Raw genomic sequence first — 21,334 nt, 5'->3', positions numbered from 1 at the left:
TGGAGATTTGAGAAAATCTAATCCTTTGCCAAAATAGTTGGGTGCAACTTTGATGAGTATAGGTCACTTCTCAACCAACTGGGAGTGGGGTCCCCCACCCCTTGGCCCGGCCCTGGATCTGCGTCTGAAACTTACCCCAAAATCTTGTACATTTACTCACATTTACACAGCAGGATAAATAAACTTAAATCACAATATATAAGGTATGTCTATTTTCATGATGCTTTGACGTCCCATTGTACATAGCTGCCTGCAACCTCTTATGCTTCAATATCAAGGTCAGTATCAACTCACATAATGAACTGTCAGCAGGTTTCTGCATGCGTTAGAGGTTACTATTAGCATGTAAAGGTATCTGGAGCCTCACCAGTACAACAACAATCCTTATATTATATAACAAAATTCATTATACAAATAGACTAACAACATTTGTTAACATATTTCTCCCTTCTTTAGATAACAAAGTAGGAATAGCTGGAAAAAGTAGGACAAAGTAGGACTATTTGAAAGCCTCTACACGCCATAACCCCGTTATATCCTAAAATCAGATTGAAATTTAACGTTTTTATGGAAACAAATGACAGTTTCCTCAAAACTAAGTACAGTACAATACATTCTATTCAATTAAACGATGGAAAATGAGGAAAATATAGAACTGAGAGAATTTTCAGTAATATCTACATTTTAGAAAGTTTTAGTTTAATCTTCCGTGAAAAATTTTCTTATAGACATCCGGTATAAAGAAAAAAGGATGAATATCAAACAGGTAAAGCTACGTTCCAAACACGTAGCCTCCATAAAGCGCACCCTAGGGCACACTGACGTGTACAAGACTAGCACACATACATCCCCACACGCACAGACACAGAGAGGACAAACCGACCAGACAAAGGAACACAGTGGGGCACCGCCTGGGAGTGGTCACTGGCAAAACCAACATTGGGGAGCTTAAGTCGGGTTATGGTGTTCATTTAATTTGATTCTCCCCTATCCCAACTATATTCCAAATACACATAATAATTATCCCCGTCATGCGATCTCTATTGAATGAATTTTCTCGGTTTATCATAAGTTCTACGAAAACGTTATGTTCCCACGTCCTTAGTAGGAGCATTGATGTCTTATCGACTGTTTCGGTCAACTTTAAATTTCTTCTTCGTCGTGAAAAAAGACACATAACTTTTTTTACTAAATTAAAACATGTTCGAAATAAGACATACCATTTTTAAGTCAAAGTTAAGACACTTCTGCGAATCTGCGAGTAAATAATTATGTCTGAATGAAAACAGCTAGTCGGTTTAACACTACAAAATGCAAACCTTTTAATTCTTGAATTTGTGTTTTCAGCTGTTTAATTTCTTGCTTGTACTGCCCTGTGAAGGTAAATAATATTTTATTGTATTTTGCATTTCAGTTATAGAATTGGTTAAACTGGGTGTATTTGTTAAGATTACAATAATTATTATATAATTAATAAATAATAATTTAAGAGAAATACAGTGACATAGAACACTAAATTCCGAATCTATTTTTAAAATTTACTCTTCATTTTTTTATACTATATGCACAAAATAAAGTTAATTTGTTTAAAATCTTTAACTTGCCTACCTATTTCTTGGTTCCGAGTACTGCCGACTGTGTCTGTCGTCTGCAGCGGTCTCTTTGCGAAATGGCCTAAAATGAATACAGGTTAACTCTTAGCCTGCTGGCGGTAAGTGATTCTGCCTATACAACCAGTGCAGACCAAGATCAGCCTTCACATCCGTGTAGTCTGATCATGGTCTGCACTGTTCGCTATTCAGTCAGTATCTTTTTTGGTAAGCATCCCTTTTAACAGTTAATGGAACTGTCCAAATTGAAAGATGGACACGTTCATTATAGAAATTTAGCAGGGTTAGGGTTAATCATCTTGCTCTTTTCACTTTCGTTTGGTATATCAAACTGATGTGAGAATCATGTGAGAGGCAACTTCAAATCTCTCGCCAGAACTAGAGACTTGATATTGATAACAACGGCGCCATAGTATTCTTTTCAAATAAATACAATGCCTGAAATTACTTACTTCCTAAGCTAGGTTCAATATATGAAAAAAGTGTAAATGTGATGTCGTATTCAGATATTTGAATCCAGCCTGCTTAGTTCAATAGGGAGAGCGCAGGTCTAAGGATCGCGGGGTCGTGAGTTAGATCCTCGGGCGAGGCATATGTTCTCTGGTGATTTGATAAAAGACATTGCGTCTAAATCATTCGTCCGCCACCTCCGTTTCATAGTTTCTTGCGGAGAACAGTTTTTGTAAAACTGGTACAGAATCCAGGAACACTGGTTAGGTTAACTGCCAGCCGTTACTGTTGGAAAACGGCGTTAACCCCCCCCCCCCCCCTCCCCCAACAAAAAAAAAGAAAAAAGTTTTAAGTAACATCAACTAAAAACACACACACACACACATAGACAGAAAATTAATTTAAAACTATCAGAATTTAATAAGAGCTTACCAATAATTCTATCAAATTCTTCATCTTGAATTAGATTTGATTCCCTGAAACGTGTTCTGCAAATAGGACAACTCTGTTTTCTCTCTAACCACTGAAGAATACAGTGGGTACAGAAGTGATGTCCACATGGTGTTAGAGAGGAACTCTCCATGTCTTTATGGCATATGCGACATCTCATAAGCTCGTGAATATCTCCGTCCTGTATCAAAACTTACGTTTATATATCCTAGTAATAATGATTTGTCGCGAATAAAATCATTGTTTGGAGTTCAGGTGCACAGGTCGTGTTACAGTTCTCATTAAAACATACTTTAAAACGCTATCTAACTACATCTTTAAGTAGAATAATTTACTGAATGTTTAATTATGTCGGATATATAAGAAAAAATGAGCAGAAAACCAATTAAGCTCCATTTATAATGTACATCTCGTATTTTAATTACCTGCAAATTTGACGTAAACGGGCTAGTTACTGCAATTTCCAATTCCGTTTGGTTTAACTCTTCAACAATAGTTTGAGCTGCAGTCATCTCCCTAACAAGCTTGTCCATGTCAGTGCTAGATTCACTCGAACTGCTGTTTGACCTCCACCTTTCCCAGCTATTTGGTACATTGACCATGTTTCTAGGTATATCTTGCGGATAAAAGTAAGCATTGTCAGATTCTCTCCACGCATGTTCCACGTCTTTACAAGGGTCTGAGGTAGATTCTGTGTATTTTGGTGTAAACGGACTTTTGATTCCTGGTGGACAGACTTGTCTGTCTTGTCTGTCAGTATTCAGATAATTCCACGTGGTCAATCCATCGCTATTTGGTACGTTGGTCCTCTCCCTAACAAGCTTGTCCATGTCAGTGCTAGATTCACCCGAACTGCTGTTTGATCTCCACCTTTCCAAGCCATTTGGTACATTGACCATGATTCTAGGTATATCTTGCGGATAAAAGTAAGCGTTTGGTGTAAACGAACTTTTGATTCCTGGTGGACAGACTTGTCTGTCTTGTCTGTCAGTATTCAGATAATTCCACGTGGTCAATCCATCGCTATATTTTGATACCACAGCGCTGCCGTGTGACATTCCCACCCTCCCAAGTTGCATGTTGTAAGGGTTGTCCGCATAGGTTTTAGTGTTAATTCCACACACGGTGTTCTTGGAAATCACGGCACTTCCAACGGGTAAACCAACACGACCATGTCTTCTATTATAGGCATTATCCACATATGTTCTCGACATCTTCAAAACTCATTTAAAGTTTATTAGTCTTACTGAAAAAAAACAAAAACATTTATTATGAAAAGGAATAGTACAGGTTGAAAAAAGATGAGTCACTTCGAACACACAGTAGATGCGTTAAAACATGCTCGCATATTATTATATTACTATCCAAAATAGTCGAAACACGAGTAATGTTTGTATTGGATTTATGACCTATCTATAGATACAACCCTTTGCGGTAAAATCGATTTACTCTTACAATAACAGATGTCGTTGTCTGTCGTTGTGTTGATACGGATTTATCTACCAAATCTTCTGTAATGTTTTGCAATACTTGTACGATCTTATATTGCTTGTTACTAAAATAATTCGTATTTAAATACAAAGTAACTTTAAAAAGACTATTTTACTGGATATACTAGTAATGAAAACAAATCATGTCAAATTACAACCATCTTAACATAGAAAAAATATCAATTAACTGTTAAAACATTATAAAATATATAGTTTTATTTATATGACAGTGAAAACTATTACAGGCATCGCAAGAACGTAACATAATTCCTAAATCAGTGTTTATATATTATTTTTTTTTTGGGTTGGGTTTAACGTCGCACTGACACATTTTAGGTCATATGGCGACTTCCCAGCTTTGATGGTGGAGGAAGACCCCAGGTGTCCCTCCGTGCATTATTTCATCACGAGCGGGCACCTAAGTAGAACCATCGACCTTCCGTAAGCCAGCTGGATGGCTTCTTCACATGAAAAATTCAACGCCCCGAGTGAGTATGAAAAATATCTAGTCTAGTTTCATTTATTTGAACTTACACTCACCTCTCTTTTATCGTAAGTACAATAAAACAAGAACACGAAATTTATTCCGAGTCAACTATATACTTATTACATTCATTACTTTCTGACTCATTATATTATTATTTCGGTAGATCTTTATATTTGTCGATATTGTAGTAATTAAATCGTTTAAATGCAGTTTATTCTAAATACTGCATAACAATACAAACTTCTACATGTCGGCCCACGACTCCATGTAAAAGTTTATTATCATAGATAACGGATTTTTATACAATATATATAATATTATACAACAAATATGAATATTGAATGAAACGTTACAAACCTCCAAATCGAAATATCCAAGCATATGAGGATAAAATGAAAATAGAAGTACAATAAAGAATACGTGTCGGTTTAAAGAACTGAAAATGAAAGTAAAACTACGTTTACGTATCAGGGCCGAATGACTAATATAAGAGGCTGGTTTTCCACAGTTTTGAGCTGACGTGATAAACACTTATAAAACGGCAATTATAGGGCTTCTAATGAAATTAACGGAGCGCAGGACTGTAAAATAAATAAATGAATTCGTAAAGGTCAATAAGACTTTATTGATCTATGACCTATATATAGCTTAATATGTAAAATTAGCAACCATCATATTTTTGGAAACTGTGTATTCTGGCATAATTAACCAATAAATGGGTCAAAAATTGAAAATCTTATGTTTAGAAAAGGCCTAAAAAATCTTTGTTTCCGGTAACATGCTAAAAAATAAAAAGGGTAGGTAGGTCGGATTTTTTTTGTGGGTGGGGATTTGTTTTCTTCAGTGAGACTTTCCGATGAAAAATGAATACAAATATACAAATAATTAAGGGGGTTATGCCTTTAGAGCATCAGTAAGTTGTTTTCTAACATCACCGGCCATGTTTAAAGCATAAAAAGTGCAGTTTTGCAACTTTTTGTTAAAAAGTTGAAACACATATTCTCCAAGGCCATAAAAACGTTAAGGGTCGGGCCAAACATTTAGGGTAGGTCCAGAAAACCGGAAACAAACATTTTTACGCTATTTAATTAATGGTTATAAGAACGATTAAATTTATCATTTCACGTGTCAGTAAAGTGCATGTAACTACGTTTTAAAGGCATGACATCGCCGTTTAATGAGTTGTGTTTATATGTATAAGTAAAAGAAATTGCGCGTACTTATATCAGTAATGTAGTTTAAGGATTATCTAAAATGATTCGAGACTACCACGCCTCATAGACACTATTCATGATATATGTATAGGGTCGGGCCAAAAATTTTGAGTAGGTCGAGAAAACCGGAAACAAACATTTTACGCTTTTTAATGGTTATTAGGTCGATTAAATTTATCATTTCACGTGTCAGTGTAGTGCTAGTAACTACGTAAGGCATGTCATCGCCGTTTAATGAGTTGTGTTTACATGTATAAGTAAAAGAAATTTCGCGTACTTAAATCAATAATGTAGTTTAAGGATCATATAAAATGATTCGGAGCTACCCCGCAAGTTTACATTTATATTCTACAGTCCCTCAAGTTAAGACAAAAACATATGGTAAGAACTCATTCCGTTATGCCGTTATGCAGCACCGGTTCTGTGGAACTCGCTGCTATAGAAAGCTTCAGACAGCTAACAGATTTTAACCAGTTCAAAAACCAACTTGGGTTCTTGAACGGCAACACTTGTAACTGTGCAGCATGTAAATCGCAGGCTCTGGTCTTAACCTCTGGTGCTTTCTTTTTGGTGGGTCCCGTAGACCAGCTCGTCCTGATTTGCTTTCTGGTTTGCTTTGATTTGCTGTTTTGATGTTTGGTATTGCTTTTCTTTCCGCTTTTGCTTATTATTATGCTTTGAGTCTGCCCTGTATGTAGTAGTCTATTAATATGCTATTGCCTCTGCTTATTTTGCATTGCTTAGTATGTGCTATTTAGCTTGCTTTTGTGCTTATAATGTATTACACATTGTCTGTATGTGTGACATGCTTTCTTTTATGTTGTTTTTGTCATTTCGCTACTATGAGGAAGTTGCTGATCAATTCTTTCCAATTCTGAATTTTTTCCACCATTTCTTAAGCATACACTGCTCAACCAGTTCTATTCAATATTGTGTGGTTAACATGTTTTCTTTTGTAGCGCTTTTATCATTCTGTTATATTTGTTCAGATTGATGTATAGTAGGTTCAAAAGCTCTTCAGAGCTTTTGTTTTGTAATGTTGTCTTCTTGTCTTCTTGCTGACTCAAAATAAAACTTACTGTATTGTACTGTACACCAGAGTACCTGAAGAAACGCCTAAGGCTCACAATAATAATTGATATTGAGAAAATGAGAGTGAAGAAAAGGTTTGATATTTTCTACAATTAGAACGTGGACAGTCAAACACACTTGATATTAAAGGTATTCAAGGGTTCGATCTAACCTAGAGCCAGTTGGAAATATATACATTGTATATGCATCTACCTACTTTTCTCGATCTTGGCCGTTCGTGGCACGTAAATCTGGAAAGCAGTGTGATATATATAGTTAAAATGACTAAGTGCAAAAACAATCAGAAAAGGGGAGTTATATTTAAAAGAACCATTACATTTCAACGAAATTAAACAGCATATAGTGCATACAAGAAAATATAAAGCAATGTGGGGAGGGTGAGCTGTATAAAGTAACAGTCGATAATCTATCAGAGAAGATCGATATTTAGACCGGGATTCCTAGTTGTGCGACTGGAGTATGAGAAAATTTAGGTTTCATATTGGTATTAGGCGAAAGATTGTCAGGTTTCCTAGGCTACTCAATCCACATAGTGCTTCCTAATAGTTGTGATAAAAAAAATGTGCAAAAACATAACACCTTAAACCTTAATTCCTTTTACTGCGATATATATACACAAACTGTTTGCAGAAAGGAAGAAATCAGTAGGGTTAAAACAGGATAAAAGTAAAAAGATTTGTACTGGAATTATGGTGTAAACATCAATGTAGCCAGTTCTGATTTGAATCCGGAGACTGTTTAAAAACTGACTGCATGAGATGGTAATGTCTTCCACTGAACAATTGCTCTAGGGAAGAATGAAATTTAATAATCAGCTGTAATAGATGGAATCTGAAATGTAAGATGATTGTAGTGTCTGGACTGTCTTGTGTAAGGTGTAACATATTGCTTTGGATTAACTTCTAACTAATAATCTAACTGATAATAAAAAAAATTATGAAATACAATTAGTCTACTGTATTATCTTCTAATTTGCAATCTATCCCAATTTAAGTATTTTATTATTTTAAGACTGTTTCCGGGGTCTTGCTATAATTATTTGTTACAAATCTTGCAGCTTGTCATTGAATGTTTCCTACTTTATCCATATCATTCTGATGGTAAGGATCCCATACACTAGAACAGTATTCTAAAGATGGTCTTACAACTGTAGTATAAGCAGCTGCCTTGGTAGAACCTTTACAAGAATATATATTACGTTTTAAGAAACCTCTTTATTAGAGACTTTATTTACAGGAAGAGACCAAGATAAATTTGATGATACTTCCACGCCTAAATAGGTGGCTTGACTGATAACAGACAGAGGCTGATTGTGCAAGGTATAGACTGTATTTATAGGTTTTCTGGACTTAGAGACATGCAGTATGTGGCATTTTTACATTGAATGACCTCTTCCATTTCTGCTCCCATAATGATAAACTGTCAAGGTCCATGGCCTTGCAGCTGAACTGAATCAGTCTGAGAACGTATAGTCCTATAAACTACAGTTATCTGCAAAAAGGCGTACGCTGGCAGACACAGACGCAGGTAGATCATTTATGTGAAGCAGAAACAGGAGAGGTCCTAAAACTGACCCTTGAGTGACGCCAGATATAACAGGAGCCGAGCTAGATGTTGCCCCATCGACCACAACGTTTTGAGTTCGATTCCTAGAAATGCTTTTATTCAAGAATGAATAGGGCCTGATGTCTTAATGGGTTAATTTTAAGAGCAGTCTTCCATGATGGACTACATCAAAGGAAAATTGCATGATGGTAACATCAATCTAGCTTCGCTGTACTGGCTGAGCTAAATCATGAATAAAACACACTGTAGTTGGGCTTTGCAAGACCGCCGGGCTCGAAAACCATGCTGATTGTCCACCGGGATACTAAATTTATCTTAAAATGATCTAAAATATTACTAAGTACTGTGTGCTCTAAGATCAAATTATACAGGTTAAAAACACTATAATTTGAAGCTAAAAAATGTTCACTTTTGAAACAAAAAACAAAAAAAAAACAGGCGTTAAATAGGCCTCGGACCAACCTGAGGGTACAGAACCAGTATTAAGGGACATGTTGAATAAGGCAGTAAAAATTGGTGCAATATCATTTGCACATTCCTTTAAAATTCTAGGTCGAATCTGATCTGGACCTGCTGCTTTGCATGGATTTAAGTTTTTCAGAATTTTCCTAATACCATTTTCTGCTACTTTTATTTCAGACATGCTGGCAAATAGCCTAGGTCCAATGTTTGGTAGATTATGATCTGGATCATTTGTAAAAACAGAAGAAAATTGTCTGAAATTGCAGACTTATCCTTGGCGCTAGATTTTAAAACAACATTTTGACCAAGTTTGTTAGACAGAGTGAGATTTTTACTTTTCTTAACTTTACTTTGTAGCCTGTCACGTTTGTTGTGCGACAATGTCCCAGAGTGGGATTTATGCACATCATCGGAAGAAGAAGAAGTTTCTCGAGTTATCAACCTTTTAATTTTAAAATTCGGCGATGGAAGGTGTTGGTTACCAGAACAATCTTACTTGGTACATGACTTAAAACTAATTCTTCCAAGACCGACATGGTGGATTTGTCATCGGCGCCAAGGACTCTATCATCGGCACTACCCTGAAGCTTGATACACACGCAGAGATCACGGCCGCCTCCTTCGTAACCAGTGGCAGAGCACCACTTATCATAGCCTCCATATACCGCCCACAAAGTAGTGACCTAGCCTACATGGAGGAAATCTGCAGACAGTTACGCAGTCTCCATCTCGCCTACCTCACTTCGACCATCTGGTTGGTAGGCGACATCAACCTACCAGATGTCGACTGGGGCTCGTACACAATCGCTGGAAACAACAACCCCAAGCAGCTTAATATGTTCTTCCTGGACACAGTCCTTGACACCAGTTCTGAACATGTAGTCAACTTCCCCACCAGGGGAAAGAACATCTTGGACCTATTTATCACCAACCGTCTATCACTAGTTAGCCGTTGCGAACCACTGCCAGGCGTCAGCGACCACGATGCAGTTTTCATCTACGCACAGACCTCAGCAGCTCGTTACAAACCACCTCCAAGAAAGATATTCCTCTCGAAAACTGCTGAAACGACCAACCTACAGGTAGCTGTAAGAGAATTTAGCCTTGAATTCACCACAAGATATAACTCACGTACAGGCATCAACACCCTGTGGACAACTTTCAGGAACTTTGCGGCCCATGTTCCTTCCAAAATGACAACCTCTCGCTACAACCAACCTTGGATATCCAGGAAAGCCAAACGCCTCTCCAGAAGAAAGAAGAGGGCATTCCGGAGGGCAAGAGCTACCGGCAATGAAGCCGACCACATCCGCTATAAGCAGATCACCAAGGACACCCGCTACGAATGCAGACAGGCATACAACAGATGCATCAGGGACATAGTTGCAACAGACCGCAATCCAAAGAAACTGTACTCCCTGGCCAAGGGGAAGAGGTGCGACAAGAGTGGCATATCACCCCTGAAAGCAAACGGTCTCACCCACAGCGAGCCAACCACCAAAGCTACCATTCTGAAACAGCAATTCAGTGAAGTGTTTACCAGGGAAGACACCTCCCACATTCCATCACTCGGAATCAGTCCCAACCCCGACATGCACAGTTTCAGCATCGGCGTCAATGGTGTGCGGAAGCTTCTTGTTGTGCTAGACCCACAAAAGGCGACCGGTCCCGAAGAGGTTCCTGAAAGACTACGCAGAAGATCTGGCACCATCACTAGCACTCATTTTCTCTGCATCTGTCGACCAAGGCCAAGTACGGACAGACTGCAGGCACGCGAATGGCACACCTATCTTCAAAAAGGGAGACCACAGTGACCCTGCCAGCTATCGGCCGATATCGCTTACCTCAGTATGCAGCAAGATTATCAAGCACATCCTTCAAAACCAGTTTATGGCCCACCTCGACAAGATACTGTCGGACCAACACCACGGCTTCAGAAAGAGGAGGTCTACTGACAGCCAGCTTATCCTCAAGATACAAGACCTAGCCGCAGGCCTCAAGGAGGTGGAACAAATCGACGCAGTCTTGCTCGATTTTACCAAGGCATTCGATAAGGTTCCCTATGGGCGACTTGCCAGCAAGCTAGAGTACTACGGCATCATGGGCAACCTCCTGCAGTGGGTACACAGTTTCCTGGCCAACCGTACACAGGAAGTCTTAGTAGAGGGAAGATCATCTGATACAGCACTAGTCACTTCAGGCGTGCCTCAAGGATCAGTCATCGGGCCCTTACTCTTCCTGCTCTACATTAACGACCTCCCACTCCAAGCCAAGTCCACAACGCGCCTTTTTGCTGATGACAGCCTCTTGTACAGGAAGATCAGCACCACACAGGATGCACAAGCCTTACAAAAAGATCTAGATAGACTTCAGCAATGGGAGCGCGACTGGCAGATGTCGTTCAATGCATCCAAGTGCGAGGATATACGCATAACCAGGAAGTCAACCCTTATCAAGGCAGCCTACTACATCCGTGGCAGTGAGCTCCAAGTAGTAAAAGAAGGCAAATACCTGGGCGTGTACCTTGACAGCAACTCTCCATGAACACCCACGTCGCCAAAACAGCCAAGAAGGCAAACAACAGCCTTGCCTGTCTCAGAGGAACCTGACGAGCTGCCCACAGGAATTCAAGGCACAGTGTTACCAGACCCTCGTAAGGTCTTTTCTAGAGTACGCCAGTTCTACCTGGGACCCTCACACACAGACAAACTTTGACCAACTTGAGGCCGTCCAGCGCCGCGTAGCACGCTTTATGAAGGACGATTACCGCACCACTAGCTGTACTAGCCAAATGGTGTCTGATGTCGGCTGGCTACCCCTACACAAATGTCGTTCTAACGCCAAGCTGGTCATGACTTAAGAATAGTTCACGGCCTTGTCGACATAACGCAACCAGCGAGGTTTTTCCACCCTACCTCCATCAACACCCGTGGCCACTCCATGAGACTCTTTCCTCCGTTTCGTGACAAAGATGTCCTCCTTCACTCTTCCTTCGCCTACGCCACCAGACTATGGAACCGGCTCCCACAGGAAGTCATCATGGCCGACAGCGTCGTGGCTTTCAAGAGGGCCCTGGCGACATCATCCCACTAAACTGCAACATCGTTTTTATCTGTTTTTACTCTGCACTGTAAATAATTGAGCGCCGCACACACCACCTTGTACATACACCATTGTACGACGTTGCCCCAGAGTGGGACCTGTACAACAACGGAAGAAGAAGAAGAATTTATTCAATTAATCTTTTACAGTCAAAGTTTGCAGACAATATTACATAATTTTATGTTATATTCAAATTTAAAAGATAACAGAGTTTTGAGTTCCCTTTGGCTTTTTGCAACATTTGGGTTACACGACTTGTTAATCAGAAAAATGTGGCAGCAACTTTCCTGACACTCAGTTTTACTGGTAAGTTGTTCCTGTCATGGGTGACAGATAGTGGAACAAAATTGGGGCTGGGGGGAGGGGAGGGGCATAATTTTAACTTGTCACTTATACGGGTATTGTACTAGCCTCCACCCATACTGCAGTTCTCATGGAATATTACATTAAGAATTTAGCCATAATTATTTTATTTGATATAAATCTATACAGTGGAACCTCTCTAATCCGAACATGCTCGGACCAGAAAAAAGGATTAAAGGGATTTTCGGATTGGAAAGATTCAGTATTCTAAACCGAAAATCTATGCTGTTTGTTATACATCATGTGTATATCTATCTACTTGTGACATTGTTTTTCGATATATTTAAAATGGTCAGTTCTGAAGAGGCCATATTTAGTGCGTTTATGCCTGAGAAAAAATAGTGATATCTAACCTAAAGTCGTAAAAATGATCTGTATCATCTCTAGTCTGGATTACCAGCCCCTTCACTGTCCCTAAAATACATAGTACGGCGGGAACCACACCCTATAAACGACTGTACTCCCCCTCTTCCTCTTGCGAGTGATCAAAACAATAAACAGACACGCGAAAGGTAAGAATCGTCTTCAAATTCATTATTTTGCTTTATGTGTTTGTGTATTTAAATTAAACGATAAGTCTAACATAAATATGTGTATATGGTGATATAATAGATGAAACTGACAGGTAATGTTTATAAAATGTTGACTGATCATACTCATTGCATGAAAATTCACTCGACCAAGTCACGAAACTGATGAATATCACGCCAAATTGATTTGTAATCCAATTATCCATGATGTTTTCTATAATAAGTATGCATAATCCATAAATATATGTAAATAAAATGTTTCGTATCTGTTGCGTTTTTGAATGAAATTAATTTTTATCTAGCCAGTGAAAAAACATTCACTGTATGCCGACTTGCCAATTTGATATTTGATCTGAACGCGTATTTGCGAGTGATACTGTATTCAATCTTGCGAGTACAATACGCGATTTATGTCCTTAAAAGGCGTAAATGAAATAAAAAATATGCATACAAAAATTGTTTCTTTTGATCAGTCGTCATGTTTATAATGTCAGTTAATGTCGAACCCCTCGTGCGATGCTTGTACTAATCCATTGGGGTGGGGGTGGAGTGTCTGTGACTCGCTATCCTACTTAATTAAATAATCAATTGAATGCTTCAGCGTCGTTTACACGCAAGTATTCGGTGTTGGTTTTACACACATATACTATCACAAAGTACGAACTAGAAACTGGATGTTTACACAGGGTCCTTACTATTTCATGCAAGAAATTAACCGTCGATTCCCTATAGAAATCATGTGAAGAAATGTTACCTTACGGTTTCAAAATATCGATAAGATGAGACAGGACGAGACTATAGGTTGACCCCCGTCTGTCTGTCCGTCTGCAACAAAATGATTCTCTGATTTTTAAAAAAAAACAAAACTATTTCACCCGCAAGTATCCTGCGAGTAAACGTATAAATAGAAAAAGATGACGAAAACATTATCGGAAAAGTCAATTAAATCCTTATTAGTAATTCAGAGTTTACTTCATGGTAAATCTGTCAACAAGATTCAAAAGTAGTACAACTATTTTGTCACGAATTGCCTAATGGTTTAACTACCCGATTCCCCCTTCCTCAATAATAATATAAATATGTTATCGTTACAAATACCATGCGCGAGTAGTACAGCCGTCGTGTATACTACATAAATATGTTATCGTTACAAATACCGTGCGCGAGTAGTACAGCCGTCGTGTATACTACCTGTCAAGATTTACCGCTATTTCTCATGTTAGAAATAATTTACATTTAATAGTGATAACGCACACACGCCGGGAATCTGTCCTTGCGGATTTGGTCGTTTTCATTGCTAGGCCTTGCTCAAACCACTTCCGTTGTTTTAAAAATGGCGTGAGTTGTACCTCGTCTTTGTTTCAGTATGATCGGTAAATTCCGACATTTATATCGAAAGCTGTGTGTGTTTTCGTTAAGTATAAATGTATGACAAATGATTGTCAAATCACGACGGGTAGGCAATAGAGATGTTGCCATATTTATGGCCGATAGAGAGTTAAAAGGCTTTTCCTATGATTTTATCTGGTGACCTAGTTTAAATTTTGACCTCACTTGACTCAGATTTAAACGTCACTTATAGAATATCAAAATTAATATTCTGACAAAATTTCATTACGATATCGTCACAAATGTGGCCTCTAGAGTGTTAACTAGGTTTTCCTTTGATTTGACCTGGTGACCTAGTTTTTGAACCAAGATGACCCAATATCGAACTGATCCAAGATTTTATTGAGGGTAATATTCAGACCAAGTTACATTAAGAGTGGACCAAATTGTGATCTTTAGACTGTTAACAACCTTTTCCTCTGATTTGACTTGGTGACCTAGTTTTTGAGTCCAGATGACTTAATATCAAACTCGTCCAAGATTCTATTGAGGGTAACATTCTGACCAAGTTTCATTAAGATTGGACCAAAAGTGTGACTTCTCAGTGTTAACAGTCAAATTGTTGACGACGGACGACGACGACGGGCAACGAACATAGGGTGATCACAAAAGTTCACCTTCCGCACTTCTTGCTCAGGTGAGGTAATAAACCCTCATTTTTTCCTCTAATGGCACTTCTGCTTGTAAAATGGGGACTTATTTCATTCGCAGAATGTATTTTCAGTAAAATAAGACAAGTTTCATGTTAAAGTTCGTGTGTTTATGGCAAATACAAAGACAAAACTAAAATAAAACTGTTTTCTGTGCGACACTGTCAAGAAAGCGATCCACAAAGGATTAGTGGATTCAATCTAGCGCCGTTTCACTCCAAATCACCCCATTTACTGTTCATATTTTCACACCTTATAAATTGTAGTTGCGATTATATATTGGTTTCAAAGGTTTGAAATTCTAGAAAATATAGTCTTGTATGCGACACATCGTCTCATAATGGTCTCATGATGGTGAACATTTGTGCCAAGTTATTTCAAAATCCCTTAATGCATAAAGAAGTTATGGCACTGACACGAAAAACAGACCATGTTTCACCTTTAAGTGTCACTTTAAAAAGAAAAAGGAAAATAATAAGATGAACATTAACTACATATAGCCGATGTTTGAATGTAAACTTTGAGAGAGGTAGGTGTAATAGCATTGAAGTAATTGTACGACCAAATATATGAGGACACATATACAAACAGACCGAACAGACAGACCGCATGGTGACTGCTTTATACCACCCTCCTTCAAACTTTCTTTGCGGGTTCTAAATATGAAGAAATACTACAGGAGCATAGGAAACGCCGATATATTATAAAGAAGTCACTCACAAACAGGCATACAGTCTCTTTACGAAACTCGCAAGCACTTGTTCAGTACTTAAGCAAGCATGCATACAGTCAGGAAATAACACCGAATCTTCTTTCATTGACGGTTATAAACAAATTGGAGAATTTATCAATGATTTTATTTTTTCTACCAAACTAGTATTGTTTCTTTATCCATGAAACAGTGGAATTTACATGTAGGTCATTCTTCAAGCAAGAAAATAAGTACTTTTGACGCAGACAATGTACAATATCTGGACAAAATCCGTGATCAATCGAGTTTTTTGCTATAATTCTACCTGTCATCAGACTAACACTTTATATACAGAAACAAATCATGTTTAGCTTCCAATAAAATGAAAATATTCATACATTCAAAGCAAACCAGTCACTTTAAAATGCTGTTTTTCAACTTTTAGCTGTCAGTATATTGTTTTGATCACTCGAAAGAGGAAGAGGGGGAGTACAGTCGTTTATAGGGTGGAGAGCAGTCGTTTATAGGGTGTGGGAACCAGACTATATCATCTCAAACGCTTTATTGAGACCACTTTTCGGCAACTACCGGCTTGGATTTTTTCCCATCAAAATGAATATATTTCTACTTTTTACGCTTATTTCACTGCTGTACAAGCTGATGGTGTTCTAGGTTGATTTGTCAAGTCAGACGTTGACATAAACTTTTCCCTGGTAGAGGTAAAATTATCGATACAAAATAACGATTTTGTTGGCAGGTGAGTAGTTTTGTCCTACATGTTCTATCATCATACATCTATTTTTCTCTGTAAAAGATGCCAAATTTCAATTACCATAGTCCAGAAAATATCAGCCTCCCTTTCTTTTTATAGCTCTCGTGATGAAACAACCTCGTGATAGTCCAACAAATTTGACGTGATCCGGTGTATACAGAGTCAAGTTACCAATGCTCGGCCATTTTCATTACATTATTGTTAATACTGTTTTACTTAAGCTGTTCAGTTTTGATCAGAATCGTGTTTTAAACAGTACACCATTGTAGAAAATAGGTCAAGAGATCATGCGCCTGGTTGATCACAGATTTTGGAGTAAAATAAGTGCGGTGCAACTAAGGTTAAACACCACTAATTTCACCAGATACGAACCAATGCTCGGCCACACATTTATAATGCTTGTGAAAGCTTTGTTTTTATTATATTTTCATGTTATAAAACACGTTTCTAAAACAAATTATGAGTAAGACAATAATATTTCAATATTCTGAAATAGGTAAATACACATATTTAATCTACATGTATTTCAATTCTTACATTTTTCTTTCAGTCAAAGTGAAACAAAGAAACAGATCACAGAATGAATTAACAAAACCCTAGCTAAAATTTAACGATGAAAAATATCACTGTTAAACACTTCAGCTACATGTCTCTATAAACAGTTTGTTTTATTATGTCCATAACTACAGTCAGTGTGGATTGGTAATGCTTTATATTCCATTAGTCTTCCTGACAATAGCGACGACACCAAACCCGTCCTTTAACAAGACTTAGCCTGCAACATTTTCGTTTTTGTCGTGTTGAGCGACCTGTGAAGTTTCTACTTTTTCTATTTCAGATCTACATCTACCTGTACATAGTTTGGTAAACACTCATAATGATACCATTTATCACATGTGTCGTAGCCAATCCAATAATACCCCTCCCTCGAACCAACCATACAGACAATACTCAATGCCGTATCATCGGTATCATCTGCACTGGTGGGTTGAACAGTGACCTCTTGAACAACAGGTGTGTGTTTGGTGGTTTTCTTTTCAGGTTCCGACAAAACAGACCTAGCCTGTGTGAATGACCTTTTACCTTTAGATTTCTTAATTGGTACCGTGGAAGGTGGTTTTAGGAGAATATTTACAAATTCGTGAGCAACTAAACCCATTTTTACCAGTGGGTTTTCTTTAGAGGAGCCACAATGGTAACACTGGTCAACCTCATGATTTTCAGTAGCAGATCTGTGGGGTTTTTTTACATCACCCTCTGTACTGCTAGGCAGAAGGGCTGAAATAGAGATTGTGTTCAGTGGGTAAATACCAGTACATTTAAATTGAGTGGCAACTGTAGCACGCACCAGTTATTTGGTTCAAAGCCTGAACAAGTAATTTGGGAAATAGTGACCTGGGAAGTGTTTTCATTCCCAAATAACCTACCTGAATTGCAACTTTTTGTTTGAGTAAATGAAAATAACCAGCATCTTGGGACTGTAATATATGATAGAAGCGTGCAGGTAGGTAGAGTAGGTCGATTTTATGGGTTTTTTTGGCTGCATCTAGGAAGGATCTGGATAGATGGGTGGTTATCAAGTATCAAAAGTACTGGCCTTTTCTCACCAACATATGGAATAAAACATTTTGTAAACCACTGTGCAAAGAACTCTGCTGTAATATAGCCTTTCTCTGTTTATTTAAAGACCCAGCTATCTGGCACACCATCTGTGTAACTGCGTGAAGGACACTGGCTATAAATCAACATAGGTAGTAGAGTTTGACCTATAGGTGATATGGCATTAAGTATGGTAATATGGCCACTCATGTTAACAATAGATTGATCGGCACAACGTGTTCCTTTTGACGTAATGACTTTCTTAGAAGGATTAGGCCAGCCTGAAAACCAAGACTCGTCGCAGTTAAATATGTGAGCAGGCTCGTGAATAATATTGAGTTTAGTCAATGTCTCCTCAAGAAGATCAAAGTAATGATCCACTGTATCCTGTGTGACTGCTGCCCTGTCTTGTTGCAAAGGATGCGCAGTTCTAAAAGATAACTCTGGGTGACGGTTTTGGTAACACAGAAGCCATTTGTCAGATAGCACAACATCGCCACCACCCTCCTGGTGAATGATGTCACGAGCTAAATGTTTTACTACTTGTCTGGACAGAGGCACACCCCTCGACAACATGTATTTACAATAGTTACTGAGGGATGACCCATGTTCTGCCATTAACAGCCGCCTTGAACCAAATGTTGTTACTTTATCAGTATATCTGCCATTCAGATGATCCCTCAGTGTTTGGTATGGTATTTCGGTTTCATATGCAGCCTTTCGAATGGAGTAGCCATCACGGTCTACGAGGCTCTTTGCGGCTAAAAACTGCTCGGGTCTATGTATCTGTTGGCCTCTTTTAACAACAGGCACTGTATCTGTAATGCAAATTGTGTTGAAAAAGTGGAGCGGTCTTTGAATATCAGATAAAAATAAAGTTTACTTAAGCGGGAGGGGGGAGAGAGGTACACATGTTTTAAGCATTTTCTTTTTAAAATACTTAACAATAAATACAACAGTAAATAACTCTAATACAATAAAAATGTTTATATATTTGAATTTAAATGAATAATAAATAGTTTAACTCATTAACGAAGGCAGCGTGTGCGGTGCGGGCTATTATCTACATTGATAACACCGACGGTGCCGCCGAAAGAAGCAACTTTTTGCAGTAAAAACATAAACTTTCGTATATTTTGTATATATTTTAATAGAATATACATTTTTGCAAATATTTGTGTAAGAAAATACACAAATGAACGTTTTTACCATAGAGTGAGATGATCTTAACTCAAAATGCAAAATGACAGTTGTCGCTATTGACCGGTTTCGTCTGTTGTTGACCCCATTTTGAATTGGCGTCCTTACATCGAAAAATAAACAAACACTGCAAGCAAGGTTTTCAAGTTTTATTTTTGATAAACAATAAAGAATTTTAGGTGGCCGAGCACTGGACTGGCCGCATAGGTAACTTGCAGTGTCCAATTTGTTTGACAAACCTTGTCTGGGTTGACTAGGAATGTTAAAATGCAGAAATGCTTATGTAGAAAAATTACGGGATTTTAATATTAATTTTGCCGGAATGACAGTATGGAGAACATAAATGATGAAAAAGCAATATAAAGATATTATACATAAAAATGTTTAGATTTTAATGTATCAGTTTATTAATGTTATGCCAGATATAGAAAACCTACACCGTGTAAACCAAAGCAGTTTCAGTTATACTTTAAAAGCTCGTAATGCCTTTGTTTACAATGTGGCTGCCACAGTTTCCGTTATGAACAGCAAATACATTAATTTCTTGTTAATTCCTTTCTCTGATATTTACTTACTTTCTTTAACATTTGTCAAAGGTCTGAATATTATTTAAAACATTATTATATACTATTTACAGGATCTTTTGCTTTTATTACCGCTCTTTAATGCGTTAACTATAACAGCTCATGTGCAATATTAAATTTTAAAAAGTATTTTTTTTTCTAACCGTGTACTAATAAACTTTGATTATGTGGCAGTTGACCTCAATACAATCGACACCGTTTATTTTCCACTACAGGTAAATCCAGTATTTGGTTTACAATACATCTATGACGGATTATCTTTGAACACCCCTGGACTTATTGGACTCAACTGCCACATTATCAAAGTTTATTAGTAAGTACGCATAACATCTGTTTGGTAAGCTGTTTCATTTGTTTTTAAGAGAAAAAAAGCATTATGGACTTGTAAACCTGCCCAAGAAAATAGTAGTATACCGCTATATGTACTAGATGTATATAAGAAATGTTTTGCAAATATATGTAATGATCCATTTACCAATGATGATGCTATCAATAGAAATCCGCTTAAGCCGGTGTCGCATGATTATCACATTCGTGGTAATATTACCATGTGAGCGATAATAACGCGACGGCATGAAAATCACACTATTTAAAATGATACAAAAATTTGAAAAACCTATTAAGTACTGCCAACGAAATGATGAATGCTAGTAGTTTATGCTGTGGGAACTGACTGTTTAATGGATGAATATTTTAATGAAACTATTGATGCAATAGGTGCGCGTGTAGATGGTAATGCTCTTTTAAACTGAAAAATGGACAGAGGGCGTTGTTGAACTGTACTTTTTTCACAATATATTCATGTCCGAATAATTTCTGCAAGTGAGTTTGTTAAAGATCGTAATTACTCTTACTGATTTAAGAAATAATTTATAGCAAAAAAGTGTTTTAACACTCTTTATGCACGATGGGTGGTTATACGTCGGGCATAGCCCGAGTGAAATTCTTTGTACGACGTAATACCGCCCGAGTGTATAAATAGTGTTTAAACACGGTTTTGCTATAAATTATTTTGATTCTAATATGCCCTTAATCTAAAACAGTACATAAAATACAGAAGCGCTCTTTCTTGGCCGCAACAAAAACTTTGACGTCACCGCACGTTATTGTGACGTCATTCCAGCGTAATCTTGAGTGTTTTTTACAGAGACAAGCATATTAGAATATAATTGTCGAAAACATGGGTAGGTGTGCTGACTAAATAACAATTTTGTAAGTGGTTTGAAAGTGCTTCTTGCAAAGTTCAAATGATTTAATATTTAATTGTAAGTATTACTCTATTGATGTTTAACTCTAGTCAGCATATAAATTTGCCTCGATAACGTCCTACATAAGAATTTTGTTTTGCATCAGTTGCAAAACTTGTGTATACCAGCCGTATATATTGAACTATAATAAAATTGTTTATCTTCCCCTTTTATCAACATTGTCTAACTAAAATGAAATATTGATTATATCTTAAAAATTAAGGGTTTAATAATAACAAAAACAGTACGAAAATGGAGAGACGGATCACTTTGAGAAGTGCTCAGTTTGTATATGGGTACATGATTTTCGGCAACAAACGAATACACAAGCCATGTCTTCCACTTACAAGGAAGTTATATCTCGCAAAAGTCCATGCCTGTTTAAC

General features: G+C 37.6%; 1 protein-coding gene across 1 annotated transcript in view; it reads right to left on the bottom strand.

Annotated features, from left to right (window-relative positions):
* The window catches only part of LOC123559949 (uncharacterized), a 139,481-nt gene that overhangs the window by 105,200 nt on the left and 12,947 nt on the right, over window positions 1–21,334 (bottom strand). The window contains exons 13-22 of the mRNA XM_053516650.1: window positions 18,025–18,770; window positions 17,169–17,596; window positions 11,345–11,486; window positions 9,957–10,160; window positions 9,559–9,628; window positions 4,117–4,124; window positions 2,936–3,732; window positions 2,493–2,691; window positions 1,609–1,674; window positions 1,320–1,373 (exon numbers count right to left, since the gene is read on the bottom strand). Of these exons, the coding sequence (XP_053372625.1) occupies window positions 1,320–1,373; window positions 1,609–1,674; window positions 2,493–2,691; window positions 2,936–3,732; window positions 4,117–4,124; window positions 9,559–9,628; window positions 9,957–10,160; window positions 11,345–11,486; window positions 17,169–17,596; window positions 18,025–18,770 (2,714 nt within the window). The remainder of the gene's footprint in view (window positions 1–1,319; window positions 1,374–1,608; window positions 1,675–2,492; window positions 2,692–2,935; window positions 3,733–4,116; window positions 4,125–9,558; window positions 9,629–9,956; window positions 10,161–11,344; window positions 11,487–17,168; window positions 17,597–18,024; window positions 18,771–21,334) is intronic.

This window comes from Mercenaria mercenaria, chromosome 10 (genome assembly GCF_021730395.1).
Source record: "Mercenaria mercenaria strain notata chromosome 10, MADL_Memer_1, whole genome shotgun sequence".
Lineage (NCBI taxonomy): Eukaryota > Metazoa > Mollusca > Bivalvia > Venerida > Veneridae > Mercenaria > Mercenaria mercenaria.
The sequence above is the reverse complement of the archived record's forward strand: the minus strand, read 5'-3'. Positions and strand labels throughout refer to the sequence as shown.